Below are 16,041 nucleotides of genomic sequence, written 5' to 3'. Positions count from 1 at the left end.
GGTATCTGCGAAAACCTACGAATCGATTAACGAAAATCATTTACGGGCCAACAATAGAAATAGAAATCGAGCGTAGGTTAGGTACCACGCGCGCCGTCGTCGCCGTAGTAGACTGTAGTTGTGTCGTCGAGCGTATTTTTAATGTTTCCCGCCGCCAAAACCGTTTTCTTTTAAATTTTCGCTCGTCCGTCGCCGAAACGACCACGACCACCGTGTTTAGTTTTCATAATAAAAATATTACGTGCTCAATGCATTCTATATTGTATCCAATGGTAAACGGTAAAAAAAAAGTTCAAGAAAACTAATTATTTATTATTAAAAATCCCTTATACAATTATTAATTGTTGTTAACTACATAATATTAATATTAATTAACAATAAAAAGCCGGTCACAAATAGGTGGAACGTATTTTTTTTATAACTGGCATATCAGAACCAGATCCTAGAACTGTCGTTATTATAATATACGAAGTGTTGATTATTATATACAAAACCGTCACCAATTAATAATACTCGAGTAGTCGAGTCGGATAATATAAACTTTGAGGTTTTCAGTATATTATTCATTTATGCTCATCTTTTATATAATTTAACGCAATATAATACGTTGTTTTTTCCGTTCTATTCAGGATTTTCTCCCTGTAATAACTCGTATTCGTTTCGCAGTGCACGGGGAGCGGCTCGGGCAAAACGTGCGGGGTTCCACATCGAGTTTTCAGAAATCCCGACGCCACGAGTAGTATTCAATGAGGGACACGGTCGCCGCCACCTCGAAAACGCCGAGCCAAGAATTCCATACATGGTCGGGCCCGTCTCTGAGGTAATGGCGTTATTTCGTCGTCGTCCTCTGCGCGGCCGTACACCCGGCCACCGCCGCCCGCGTAGTTTCGTCATCACAGAGCGACGACCGACCGACCGGCGCGCGCGCGTCGCGACGGAGGACACGCCGCGCGAGAAAAATGCCAACTGGCACTGATGGTATTTTTTTTGCTTCTGGCCGCCGCACCACCGTCTGCAAACGCGACACGGCAATGGCTGCGGGTCGCGGGTGTCGTGGTTTTTGTTCGCGATTTCTACTCGAAAATCTCCCTCCCCCGCCCCACCCTCCAGGCCACCCATCGTCCACCCACGCCGCAGGTGCAGTCGACTTCGCGCGGCAGTGATGGAGCGAGCGAGCGAGCGATGATAACGGAGACCGTCGATTTGATATTATTATTATATATTATAAGGATCGTGGTGCCAAAAACCCCCGAGAGACACAACAGCGACTGACGGTCGAGCGATCGTTTTTGGCCGACGTCCCAAAAAATATATACGAAAAAACCATAAAATCTGCGTTACCAGCTTTGCCGCCGCAGACTGTCGTGGGGGGGGAGAGCCTCAAATGCATGCGACCGTCATACGATGATGATGATAATAATATTATTATTGTGTGGCGATTCGCTTAGAACGGATGATGTTCTTTTGTCTTAAGTGTCAAGTGGCCTGAATCGATAGGAACGGGAATGCGAATATACGTATTAGAAATTATAATTACTTACATTTGAAGGAATTTACATTTTAGATAACATGTTATTGTGATATGTAATAAAATAAAATCTTAAGCATATTCACAAATAATTAGTAATATCACAATATTGAATATAATAATAATTATATATACTACTGTAACTTATAAGCATGATCAGAGGTTAATGGTATTATTTTATTATGACACATTATAATTTATTATAATACTAATTATTATAATATTGAAGAAGGTGCCTGCAGATCTGATGAATGTAATATGAAAAATTAAGCCATTTCTAAACTTTTGGTATATGAAAAACAATTATAGTCGACTTTGTTTTATTAGCAAAAAACAAAAAAAAAATACGATAAAATACGATATAATGATCAATAATTTGTTGCAAAAAAAAAAAGAAAGATGTTTTATTATATTTTAATACAAAATAATGTTACTCATTCATTCGTTGCGAAAACGAATGTCAAAGACAGACTATACCCCCAAACACCCCCTCCTTTTGTACATATTTCATTAGCGATATCGTTCATTCAATCGACAATATTTGTTTCAGTGTCGTATTTCTATTTCTCACGAAATCATTGTATAATAATATTCTCGTGGGACAGTCAGTCAGTCAGTCAGTCATCAATTCATCATTAAATACATTTATAAACGAAATCAATATAAAAAGTAATAAGTTATAATATTATATTATTTTCTTTTAAAATACTATCTAATCTACAGGTTGCCACAACGGCCGACCCGGAAACTTAAACAATGTTATCTAAAGAATAAAGTTCAACGATTTTCACACTGCCGACTATGAACAACGTAATCATATTATATATAATCAGATTTAAAATTTTATACTCGAATACAAAGTTTTATTTCCGGCACGATTGTTTTCAAGGTTGCAGTATTACAATTACTTACACACATGGGCACATGGCTTAAACAATCAAAATATTCATTGATAAAAAGAAAAAAAACATTTTAGTCTAATTGGGTTTGACATACGTAAGGTTTTATAATAAATTGTCAAGTCGTGACCGTTTCCTCAATTAATGAAATTACAGTCTGAGTTATTGATTGATTTGACGTAGTGGTGGGAAGGGTGCACTACCCTTTTAGAATTCGTAGAAGTATAATAATTTGTTAGTTTAGCTTGTATAGTATATTGTATAATATTATTAGGCATATACATTATTTGTGCGAATAGTTAATTGTGCGAATAGTTAATTAATGTTTTTGTTATGAACGCTGTTCGGATAGATTTTCTTTTAAATTATTAATATAATAATTTCTCTCCATTTTCTCTCCAAAAACTACTATCCAACCATTTGCAAATTTTTTCATTTATCTCGTCGCAGTCGATCGTTTTTTCTTGGTCTATAATATTCGCTGTATCGAACAGACATGTAGAGTAACGAATAGTTATAATAATATGATACCAATATTATTATGTATGACTATTTTGTAAGGTTATAGGAAAAAATGTGGTTCGGGCCACATTTTATAGGTCATAACTCAAAATATTTACTCAACAATTATATAATTGTTATACCTTCAATTATGTTGAAGCTACAGCTAAAGGTACCTAACTTATCATTATTATGATATTAACTAATAATCGTTAAAAACCGTATAATTTAATTATCAAAGAAATATTTTTTACATCCGACGCATACTTATAATATTTTATTTATTTTAAATTCTACAGAGCACATATAGACATATTATTATAGTGTACAACTATACAGCGTATACGATATAAGTACATACACGAGACATGTCCTATAGTTGTGCAAAGACTATAAAGACAACTCAGCTATACACAATGAAGGCGAAGGCATTGCAAATGAATACATAGTACTTGATTATTATTAATATCGTTTGCAATGCGATACAAAGTTCTGTATTAATCAAAGTATTCCGTATCCTTTCGTCATAGTTTTTCTTTCTATCTCGCTTGAAAAAAACCCGTAAAAAATTACACAATACCATGAGTCGATTGTTGATTTCCTGGTTGTAGTGACTGGTGAAGTCGTATATTAAGTGTTTGATCGCGTTGTATATACTTATTATAAATTATAATAATGTCGTTTTGAAATACCTATACGCATAGATAGATTTATTATTTTCGAAAACCGATTCTTGGCGTATACCTACGTATATACATTTCAATTTGCGTATACATGTAAAACGCTTATCTTGCGGCCGTTTGCGACGTTTTATATTGGCTGACCGACAGACGTACTATATATGTATATTATTGCTATAGCAACGGAAGAGGGGACCGCGACAGACGAAATGCACACTGCAGGCTCCTGCAACGGAGTGGCGCGTGCAGCACACATTATGTATAATTTTCCAAACGCAACGTAAACTTGAAAAATAATAGTGAATAATTTCACGAGAGGTTGGACACAAGATGAATTAATTCGCGAATAATAACCGGCACCGACGGAAACACACAACTGTTACGTAAAAACACCAAAGCACACAAATCACCTTAAACGCAATTTACACAAATACATATAGATATAAATATTATATTAAAATACAGGGTACCATATTATATTACACGTCGTGCTCCTACCCATATAAATCGTAGCAAACTGGGGGGAAATTATCACGAACAGATTTTGGACCTTTCGTACGTAACTGAGAAAAGAGAAATAATAAAACCAACAGGCAAGAATATTCGTCTTGGTCGTCGTTCGAGGGGTTCTCGTCTTTTATGTGTGAAGAAGTCACCCCCGCCGCCATGACGGTGGTGGTGCATTTCGTTGGGTATATACCTAAATGTTTTTTTTTTTTTTTTTGAAGACGGATTCTTTGTCGTGAGGCGTTGCAACGTAGCGCACGACGTGCGCTGGGGGCCGACGGGATCAATATTCCGACCGCCTAGGCAACGCATGACTGTCGATCCTGTGCGCAGCGTTGCCAGTTTTCCATCGGCCGCCCGGAACACGCACCGCCGCCCGCCGCTGCGCCGACACCGCCGTCGTAGTCGACGAACACACAAGCACTCACGATACGAAAACAACGATCCCACCGAACGACCGAAGACCCGTCGTACACGAGACGCGATTTTTTTTCTTTTACAATACTGCACATGTCGTCGTTTCGGTCATATTACAGATTACACATTATAATATAATATAGTATAATACAAGTATTTATCATTATCACGGGCCGCGGGGCTGAAGTCCCGTCGAAATTCCGTAATAATTATGAATTATTGTATAAACAAGACGTACACATTTTGTTGTACACACCACGGGAACAGAAATCGACCAGTCTGCAAATTATTATACATCGCGCGTCCGTACTCCGTATAATATTTGCTATACAAGGGAATCGCCAATCGGTCGTTGTGTTTTCGTTTCGGGGTTTTTTTTTTCGCGCGATAAGTCTCTCCGAATTAATTTTAATGTTCCCAGGCCGATTCCGAGTAACAAACGATCGCCGGTCGACGCGTCTAAGTCCAAAGAAGACTCGCGTTGAAAATAATGATAGACTGGGCCTTATAACAATTATATTGTCTTGGACGACCGTTAAATAATATTATAATATCGTACGGCAGTCTTAGTAATCTTATATTCTGATGTACAAAATTACTCGCCGGGCCGAACAATTAATGTCATTCCTTGCCGTATCTCAACTACGGATAGAGTCATAGTCTTAGATCATAAACTATGGATGTAGCTACAGCGTATGATTTTGTTGCCGATATAGTGACGAGTCACCGAATTAGGTGATCGATGTGCACAAGCACGATGCAACTCCTCGCATAATTATCCATAGGCACAATAGATATCTGTGGATAAATATGCGAGAAGTTGCGTTGCGCTTGCGCATATCGACCACTTAATTCGACGACTTGTCGCTGATATCGGCAACGTTTTTTTGTATTGGTTTAATACGTTGTGGCTCCATCCATGGTATATGATCTAAGGGTACAGTGGACTGGCCACAGCGAGATGATTATTAAAACGCTGGTTTTTTTTTTTAATAAAGAGAATGTTTTTTTTTTGAAGTTAACTGTAAAAGTTTACTGTACATTTACCCACGTTGAGGTAAATGTCTTTAAAACTACTCAATTCCTAATAAACTTTTCATCGTCTAAATAAAAAGTTATAAGTATTTAAAAATCCAAGTATATATATAATACAATTAATGATAGACTTGTGTTCTTATATATAGAAGAAAGTAAGTAAAATATAATTTTATTCTGCTCTCCTGCAAAAAATATACAGCCGAAGGGACCTCTAATATTATGTAGTCATTTTTTTTAAATTTTCGTCGTATAAAAAATAATACACAATCAAACACTTACCTAGCAAAAACTGTAGTTAACCCTTTAGCAAAGTAGTAGTAGTACGAATTGAAATGTATATATTTACCTGAAACAAAAAATAAGGATCATATAAGCACATTGAGTTAATATGTAGGGTGTGAAACAATAGCGTACAACAAAGCCCCCATACAGGGTGGTAGCGGCGTTTTTTTTAATTTTTTTACCAGGACGTATTAAATATTAATTGTTAAACCAGTTCCTATATTAAATCAAAAAAAATGATTTCGACAATAAGCTTCCTGGTCGTATTTCGACGGTGGAGAAAAAATATATAATACCCATATAATATATGAGTATTTTGAAATTCCTGAACGCGCCTTTGTTGGGCTATTCGACGGAAAACCACACGGACGGAAAAAAAAATTGAAACCGGTTTAATGCGTCGGGTTTCTATCGGGGTCTTTCTATCCCAACGTCGAGAGTATAGGTACGGTCACGTAAATATATTATTATACGTATAAACATGTATAGGCACAGTGTACCCCGAAAGAAATATACCTATATATTATATAAATACAGCCTTATTATTTTCCACTATGAAGGCTATATTATAGACGCATCGTCAGTCAGGTTGAATTCCGTGTACGTATATAGTATACTATATATACTATATAATACAGTTTATGGTTACGGACACATGACTATCCGTATATTATATCCAACGCGGTCACGATGATTATAATAACGATAATGACGGAAATGAGTGGAAAAAAAAAAAAGATTTCAAAATCGATTTTAGTAAATGCGAACGACCCTTTATCCCGTAATTATGCAGCGCAATTATAACGGACGTTTATATTATTAAAAGTTCTAAATGAACGTGGCCCGCAGGCGGATTTTATTTTTCGTCCAAGCGCTCGCCAGGATTATTATTATATAATGTATATGCGGATATGAGATTATGTAGGGAGGGCGGCTGCAGTGAGGCGAGAACACGAGTGGGATGGGGATCGTGGGTTTTTTGGGTTATGTAGAGTATACACTCACAAAGGGGCGGTCTCGGGTCGATAAGGGAGTCAGTAGCAGAGTGCATGTATATACAGCACATACAGTATTAGTGTCATGGTGCGGAGGACGTTTCGGTGGAGAGAGAGAGAGAGAGAGAGAGAGCTCCAAGGATTCAATTATAACGACGACTATACGAGTCGAAGGCAGAAAATGTCTTTTTGGCTATACGTGAATATACGTATATAGTATACTCATCGATGAACTTAACCGGCGGATATAGAGTATGTAAATACGTAGATGTACATATGTAGCAGATACGTATTGAAAAAACAGATATCTTGACACACATTGGGGGTGAGTAAAAACATTATATCTGTATTAAAAGGTAGTAGTGTCTCGGGTCTCTCTATATAACCGTACATTAAAAAAATCAAGTTATATAACGATTATAATAATAAGCGTGCAGATGCAGAAACAGATTTTCTCTCGGTTTTTGTAAATTTAGTTTTTCCGGTCGTCTCGACAACGACGTTTAATAGAATTCTGTAATGATATATCTCCGATACGGCGGCGAAAAGAACGAGAAAGCGAACCGAAGAAAGACCACCATTCATCGGGCGAGGTGAAAAGTTTTCCGGGTCATCGTTTACGCGGAAATGAAGAAGTTGGACTGCTGACGACGACGACCGATCTATACAGGTATATGCGCGGTGTGTGCGAGTATATTATTATAGTTTAAAAACTATCTCTATCTTTCGCGACTCTCTCACAGCAATATCGTGCGGCGCCATTCTCGCTCAGGGTCTGAGAATATCGCGCGCACAGAGTTTTGGAGGGTGATGCCAGGGCGGCGGTCCCTAGCGATAAGGCACGAAGGCTGCGTGTCGCTAGCAATAAACCCGACGGGGACGTGCGAAGGGTGTGCGTGCGTGCGTAAATACAACACATCATCGGCGGCGGTGGAGGTCGACAACCCCCCCGGGTAGATGGGGGTGGTGGTGGTGGAGGCACAACTATATATATAATATATATAAATATTATAATATGCACACTGACGAACGCACCACTAATATGCATATTATAATATATAGTACAAAGCACGCAGTATATACTCTGTGGAAGGTTTCGGGATGACGACCGGCTGCTGCTACTGCTCTTTTGCGCAGATTATACGCCTATATTATTTGGTTGTCGTCGAGTCGACTCTATACAGTTTGATTACATATCGTAATACATAAAATTATAAAAATGAGTTTACGAAACGCGTTAGGTCGAACCGTCGTCGTCGCTGCAGTATCGTACACAACAATACACAGTTAAATACACTCGCGCGCAGCCTCCGTAAGCGTACAGGGTGCCCCCTCGTGTCTGTCGAACAGCCAATGACGGTATTTTAGTTTCAATTGCGATATTAATGTTTGTCGTTCTCAAAAACCTCCGGAGTCGTGAAAAATGTGAGTATCAAATTCCATTAAATTGTATGTTATACTAGCTGGAATCTCACGAGAATTACCATCGAGTCATGGCAGGAGCTGGCGCATATCAAGATAGTACGCGTGCACACACTGCAAACGAGGCGATACACCCTGTATAATATTATAGTTCGTACACACACGCATACCCGAAATAACACGTCGTGCACCGCGCGTTTCCTTATCTGATGGACAGCTGCTGCTGCTGCTGCCAGTATAATATAGTATATAGTTTATTATACAGGGTTGAGCTGGTTTGAATATTATTATTAAGCCATAAGGTCGGTATTTTATTTTTTTTTTGTCAGACGTGCCCGTATACTTTTCGAAAGAACACGGTGCATACATAGACTGTATTATAATAATAATTATGATTATTATGGGTATACAGTATACACAATGGTGCAGTATACTATAATAATATAAACTATTGTAGACTAGATAGAATCCCGCACGGAAAAATCTAGAATTTTAACAGTATTCTATTACTTACGTCAGACTATGCATTTTGATATTATATTATTATTGTGCAAATTGTCATTGTCAAAAACATATATGCGATATAAAAAAACTGTATACATATATATTTTTAAGCGCCATCCTGTCTAGCAGCCCGAGTGAATACGAAAACTACATTTTTTTCGGGCAGTTTTGCATATTATAACGATTTTGGTGAACACAGAGGTCGATATAAACTATAAACATAGACGACAGTCGAATACAGTACACACTATGCTACCAAAATATATGATAGGGTATCTAAAAAGGCCATTTGTCCTCAAACGTTACCCGAACATTTCTCTTAAATTAATTGATTCTTATTATACATCGATTTTTCCAAATTGATAGTCAGTGAGTGAAGAGTTGGGTTAAACAATAAGCAATTATGTCATGACTCATAAGTGTAAATATAATTATAGTACCGAAACATTTATCCTATATTGTATAAGAATTTTGGTAAGTATTATATATTTATATTATGCAAACGTCATGTTATAATACGTATAATAAACGGATGAGTGAGGGTAGCAATTTATTGAGCAAAGTCAATCAGAATTCACCTTCATGTGAACCTTCAGTAACGTTATCAAGTTGTATGCAGGTCTTTGACTCCAAAACAAAAACGGCCAATCTTGTGACCCAGGCACTGCAGAACGTAGATACTGCAGTACGTAAGTGCTTATTATAAAATATTTTACATATTATTATTTATTACCATGCACAATATTTTGTATTATACAGTGAATAAATGTCAATCGTATCTCCAACTATATAGCCAAACGTTTTTGTCGACCTCGGAATTCCTCTGCGAACAGAGTATTATAAGTGTACTATTATGCTAGTTACCTACTAATACTTTATACTATTGTTATATAGTAGGTACTTTGGACGAGCTGGCCACGGCTCCTTCCCGGTCTACACGTAACGACAAATCATTTTACTCATATATATCTATAATATATTTCACGCACTCAAACCGTATATAATATACGGTTGCTAAAACGTTTTGTATGTAATATGAATGCGGTTCCAGCTGCAACGTACGTATACATATTACATGTTTGTTACCAAAGGTTTGTTTAGAGAAATCCATTGTCGGACGATATTATTTTCTACAGACATAATATAGGTACATAGAAAATTACACATCATGTGGGGAAAAATTGTACTCGTACGACAAAAGGCAAACGCTCCGATCGAAACAGATTAACGTCTATAATAAGGGGATACAGGAAAGGAAAGAAAAATACTTTTGTTGAAATAATATTGGATTTGAGTCTTTTTCTTCCGCTGCCCACTGAAAAATACATATATACTACGTTACCTATACCTATCCTGGTGTCTGCACTTATATACCATATAATATGTACCTATATATAGGTAATATTATTATATACCTACTGTAAAGCAACAGTCCCGTTGGCGTGTCTATACAAAAAGTTTTCGAATGATATGTATCGACTCTGATACCGCCGGGTGAGGTGAAAGCCATATGTTTGCACGAAAGGGAAAAGCGGAAATCACATAGAAGACGCGCTTTTCACACATATATTTAAAATATTTAATAATATCATATGGAGGTACGTTCAAAATTATTTTTACAATACCGACAAAGACGACCGACCGACCGTTGTAGACAATAGCATCATACTCGATTATTATTACACTCAATATAAATAAATTAGGTATATGCATGGAGGAATTGAAATTATAAGCACACAAATCCACAAATCCTCTTCGCGCGTGCATACTGCAGACCGTTTTGAAACGGCATAATATAATAATATGTACACACGCTGTGCAGTGGTGTGGCAAAACACATATACATATATATAATATTTATACACTAACTACTGCAGCAGCGGCCAACAGAATTGATGGAAAATTCGGTCCTTTCGGTCCATATAATATGGTACGAGATACGAATATTGATCGGCGCTTACAACTGAAACGGTCCGCTGCAAACGGAAAATGATGGCGTCTGGTATACTCCACTACGGTGGAAAAATAACACCATGATTTGGGTTGATCTGCGGTTCCAAAATAGTTGGTCGTCAATGAAATTTTATGAAAAATAATCGGGTTACACGGTAAACGACCTATAATATTACACGTAGGTATAATATGATATACAAATCCCTTAAAAAGTAGAATTTGCTACAAAATCCAAGCCGTAGATATAAATTATAATAAATATGTTAGATCGTTATAATAACATATTGTACAGGGTGATTTATTTTTATCGTGACAATGCAATGCATTTATCCAACTGTTCCACCTCGTGAAAGGTATAAGATTTTATGTATTTTTACTTTTAAAAGTAAAATCGTTGAACATAATACAAAATATACGAGGTGTTACGAAATATTATTAAATGGTTTCTTTAGCCAAAATATATAGAATTTCATGAAAATACATATTACAAAACGAATAACGATTTATTTTTACTCGTTCTGTGCGAAGAACACGAACGATGATACACGGAAATATGATCATAATATACGAGTAGTACAAAATAGTGTGCAGTATACATACGATATTATAGTAATATACCTTAACACAAAACATCTAGTACATAGACTCATAATATAAAACCATAAACCTAATATAATAATATGTTTTATACTCTGAAACGTATTGTGGTCAAATTATTATATTATTATGTTTTAAACGTGGATAATAATATCGTCAAGGTAATGCTAATAATTAATCTATGAATAATACTATAATTAATACTATCATATATATAATTAATACTACCCATTGGCCATTGACATATTGACACGTATGTATTGATTTTGTTTAGGCGTACAGACAAAATCGACAGGAAATAAATAGCCGATTGTTCGACTATTATTTTTACTGAAATTTAAAAAGACAATCAAAGGTGTTCGTTCAGCCACGATTGTATGGGAAATAGAACAATCGCGAGTTTAATCTACCATTAATATAATATGTTTATAATAATATCGTTTGAAATAATGAATAAACATACAATCACATAAGAGGACGCTACCCATGCATTTGTTGTATCCGTCTTAGTACGACATAGCTAATGTCCATTCACTGTCTAGTTTCAATAGTGTGCTGTTGGTTTTGATATTAGAGTGAATTGACCTATTATCAAACTTTTAAGTAGGAACATTATCTATGCCTGGGCGTCAGCGATTTGTCAATATTTTAATTTCAAGCGAGATATGAGCATTTTTAGTATGTAATATTTCATAAAATTAAAAACAATAACAAAACAATAATAATAATAATAATAATACAATCCTAATGTTAAACTCATAAGTCATAATCACACACTCATCCTAAACATCTTGTAATATAATATACTTGTATACATTATGAATATCTACAAAAACAAAATTTTATCTTAAATTATCTAACGAAAAAAATGTATTCTCTCTTTTATTCGTACAAATTGACCTTCGGAAGGCGATAACAAAACCAAACAAAATGCATGAAAAATCCCTTCAAAAAAGGCAAACTGTCTCAGTTGCACAGCCAGTTTCAGAGCGAGGGACGACCTTAGGGCTAGTAATAATTAGTATACACTATACATGGTCCCAGTGTCAGTGTACATTATGTCTTGTAGGGCATACAGCATACTGATAATTGTATTACCTCATATTTAACGTTATTATTAGCGCCTCTGCTTCGGTAAATGTTATTTGTGCTTTGTGCAACATTTTACAGTGTTACGTAAAAAAGTATTTGTTATTATTTAAATTGTACTTATTATTTGTTATTACTTTATTATTTATTCAACGGAAACACAATAAATGTCATAATTATTTATACGTTTCCAAAGCTTTGTAGGCATTTACAGAGGAGTGTAAGTGTGATGGTTCAGTGTCTGAAGATTATTCAAACGTTAGTATCCGTGACTTCCTCGAAAAAAAAGGTAGGTAATTGAATTGAAGAGACTGAAGACTGGTTTACCTTAACCACCCAGTCTAATTACGAAATAAGTAGTCTTATTTTTTAATTCTATTAAACACATAATAATCTTAATAAATAATATTATAAAAACATCATGTATAGGCTTAATATTATTGTTATTATTTATTTCGGCGAATTCGATGACGGACTAATATATTGGGATAATGTCAAAGAAAAACAATTTACATTTCGGCGACGAGGTAGATAATTTTAAGTCAAAAGACGCACGGAACATTTTTCCGAAATTCAGTACACAGTATTATATAATGCACCTAGATAGGTATTACACAGGGCCGATGAAAACGAAGAAAAATAAGGAGACCAAGGCTCTTTCAAGACAGCGAAGTGAACGGTGTCAGACATTTGCCCTTTGATAATTTAATACTATATATTAGTCCAAATAATTATGATAATTTCATTGTTTTTAAATAATGAATGGAAGAATGTGTTCCATTTCTCTGCTTACAATAGCAGGAAACTTACATTTTGACAAATTATCATCAGGTCGAGATGGCACTGTATCAGCCAATTGTTCATGTACAAATGAATTTCAAGTATACTACTCAAGGGCAATGCAAATGTTTTAAAAAACAAATTTAGGTAGGTGCTCAACAACCGTTCAAACACAAATACAATGTTAGGCGGTATACCCTTATTATATATATCGTGCATAAATCATAATAATATGTCATAATCTAGATGGACGATTGAAATTGAAGTACTATAAGTTACAAATTATAATAGTAGTAACGAGACGACAAACAGTTAATTTGTGCACGTCAAATTATTTTTTTTTGTTTTGAAATAAATAACACGTCACGCGTCGTTCAAAAAGAAACCATGTTGAAACTTATTTTCTCCAAAAGTAATTTGTTTGTTTTTCCTAATTACAAAACTTAAATTCACCTGTAATACAATTAACCAATTAATTGACATTAAGCGAGATTAACTTTTGTCACTTTTTACGTTTTGACATTAAAATATTATGTCTGAAGACGAACGCCAGAAATAGTGCTGCGCAGCACTAATAATAGTACCGCAGTTATTACGCATGATTATAAGATTACAACTTTAAAAATAAAATAATAATTAGATATTATAATGTTTTTAAAAATTAGAAACTTTGTAACGCTGTAGGTACTATAATATATATATTATACAATATTTTGTAATAGTGTAATGAGTGTTTTTTAGACGTCAGACTCAATCGCCGAGAAGGTTGTGGGGGTGGGGGAAATCCTGACATTGAACGTTATTAATAATTATACGCGAAATAAAGAAACGTTTCCAAGATTTAGATTTACAATAATAATAATCATAATATAAACTCGAGACAATCGAGGGACTTAATTAACATCGCGTCCTTTGTCCTTGGGAACAGGCCTCTCGGTCGTACGAATTTGTAACAGTCTATTCGACCGGCTGCCGACTATATAACCACCGTCGCTCGGCTCGCACTCACATACCAAACACCATAGGATAGAGACCTTGGCTCGAATTCGCCGACCCGATTTTCTTTGAGAAATCATTACCAAACATTTTCAAAGAATTATTTTTGTTTTGTATTTATATATATATTATTATTTATAGATAAATGTATACTATGTATAATATAAAATATATTATTGCCAGTTCGCGAATTAACAATAAACTATCTACAAATACGTGGGTTCAGAGGGAGAAAAGTAAGATTTCGTTAAAAATATAAATATAATATCGCTGTATTGTATAATAAAACCACTGCAGCGACTCACGCGGCCCTGTGCACCTAAACACGTCGAGGGAGAAATAGAGACACACACACACACACAGAAAGAGAGATCGAAAGAGTGGTCGGACGTCTTAAAAATATTTATTACAATCATATATATCACTATGTAACGACACTTGGTTTCTGCAGTGTCGTTATATTATTATGTATCATATATTTATAGTAGTCATACAAACACACGATTGCAGTGATTTTTTGACGCTTGCAATAACATAATAATATATTGGTATTCCACGCCGTGTAATATATCAGCTTTGATTATTATAGAGGACAAGGACCGCGTCATTATATGGAATAATAACGTTTTTGTTTTTGAAACTTTTAAATTACGCCTCGCGCGTAATAAATAATAAGACGACTTTTGTTCGCGCGTTATTGTTCTCCCGTACATACTACACAGATATCGTGTTACGCGGCGAACTCAACACTCGTGTTGTGCACCATAATTAAATTATTATCGATTATATTATTATATAGTTCGGAGAATAATCGATATACGTCGGTGAAAACGAATGTTCATATAATATACACACACATTACAAATGGTGGTTTTGAGATCAATGTCGGTTCGAGAGGGGAAAAATAAACGAAAACAACGTTCAGGCGCATCAACACGAATGCTGAATAATATGCCTAAAAACCATCAAACAATCAGACGCGTAAATCACGATTAATACTTACTAGGATCGAGGTGAAACAAGATGAGACACGAGAATACAGTAAACTAGTAAAGACTATAGAGCAAGAAATCGACAATTATTCAATTATTTACATTCCGTGACGATTGTTCGTATTAAAAATATGCGATAAGATATTATATTAACTGTTATTATAACAACAACAACGCCAGTCGGTGACGTGGATCGATTAGCGTGACTATACATGCACAATATTATTATAATGTATTAAATTATATTCCACAAAATTACCTTTTTCTAAAAAAATCGAAACCAAAAGCCGCCTTCCTATCGATAAATACATCAATTATTTTAATATGGCGTTATTGAAGTTAACGAAATATACTCGGTAACACGTGTTTGGATCCGAGGCCGGCATTGGATGGAACACGGCGTAATATATGACAATATTGGTTCGTATATTCAGGCCCGGTTCAAGGGGCAGGCGACATAGGCTCACACCTACGTGGGAACTTTAATAAGGGGGCATTTTAAAAACAGAGATAATACTATTTTTTTAAGGGCGGCAAACTTTGCGTATATTCCTGCGTATATTATGTCAGTGAGAGTCGTCTCCCAAGCGGAAAGACGATTTTCAGACGATAGCTTTTGAATTTAGCAAAATATCGTCGGAAAATCGAAATCGTCCGTACATACAAAATGACAAACTTCAATTGATTATATTATGCATTCCTAGAATATAAATAAAAGATCGTACAGCTAACAACCGCCGTTAGAAACACTCGCGGCTCAGACATCACCAGTGAGAGTTGGGTTGCTTAGCTGGATTATTTTAGGCGTCGGGGGCACAAAGCGCCGCGACCGCGCTAAAAATACAACTACAACTACAGCAA

General features: G+C 35.6%; 1 protein-coding gene across 5 annotated transcripts in view; it reads right to left on the bottom strand.

Moving 5' to 3' along the window:
- Positions 1–16,041, bottom strand: part of LOC132949068 (protein gustavus) — a 69,395-nt gene that overhangs the window by 26,404 nt on the left and 26,950 nt on the right. Inside the window, exon 2 of one of the 5 annotated variants that reach the window (XM_061019830.1) lies at positions 5,850–5,916. The exons of the other annotated variants lie outside the window; for them this stretch is intronic. Within the exon in view, the coding sequence (XP_060875813.1) occupies positions 5,850–5,916 (67 nt within the window). The remainder of the gene's footprint in view (positions 1–5,849; positions 5,917–16,041) is intronic. 5 annotated transcript variants of the gene reach the window in all.

The sequence above is a fragment of the Metopolophium dirhodum genome, chromosome 7 (genome assembly GCF_019925205.1).
Source record: "Metopolophium dirhodum isolate CAU chromosome 7, ASM1992520v1, whole genome shotgun sequence".
Taxonomy (NCBI): Eukaryota; Metazoa; Arthropoda; class Insecta; order Hemiptera; family Aphididae; genus Metopolophium; species Metopolophium dirhodum.
This window is presented reverse-complemented; position numbering and strand designations above follow the sequence as displayed.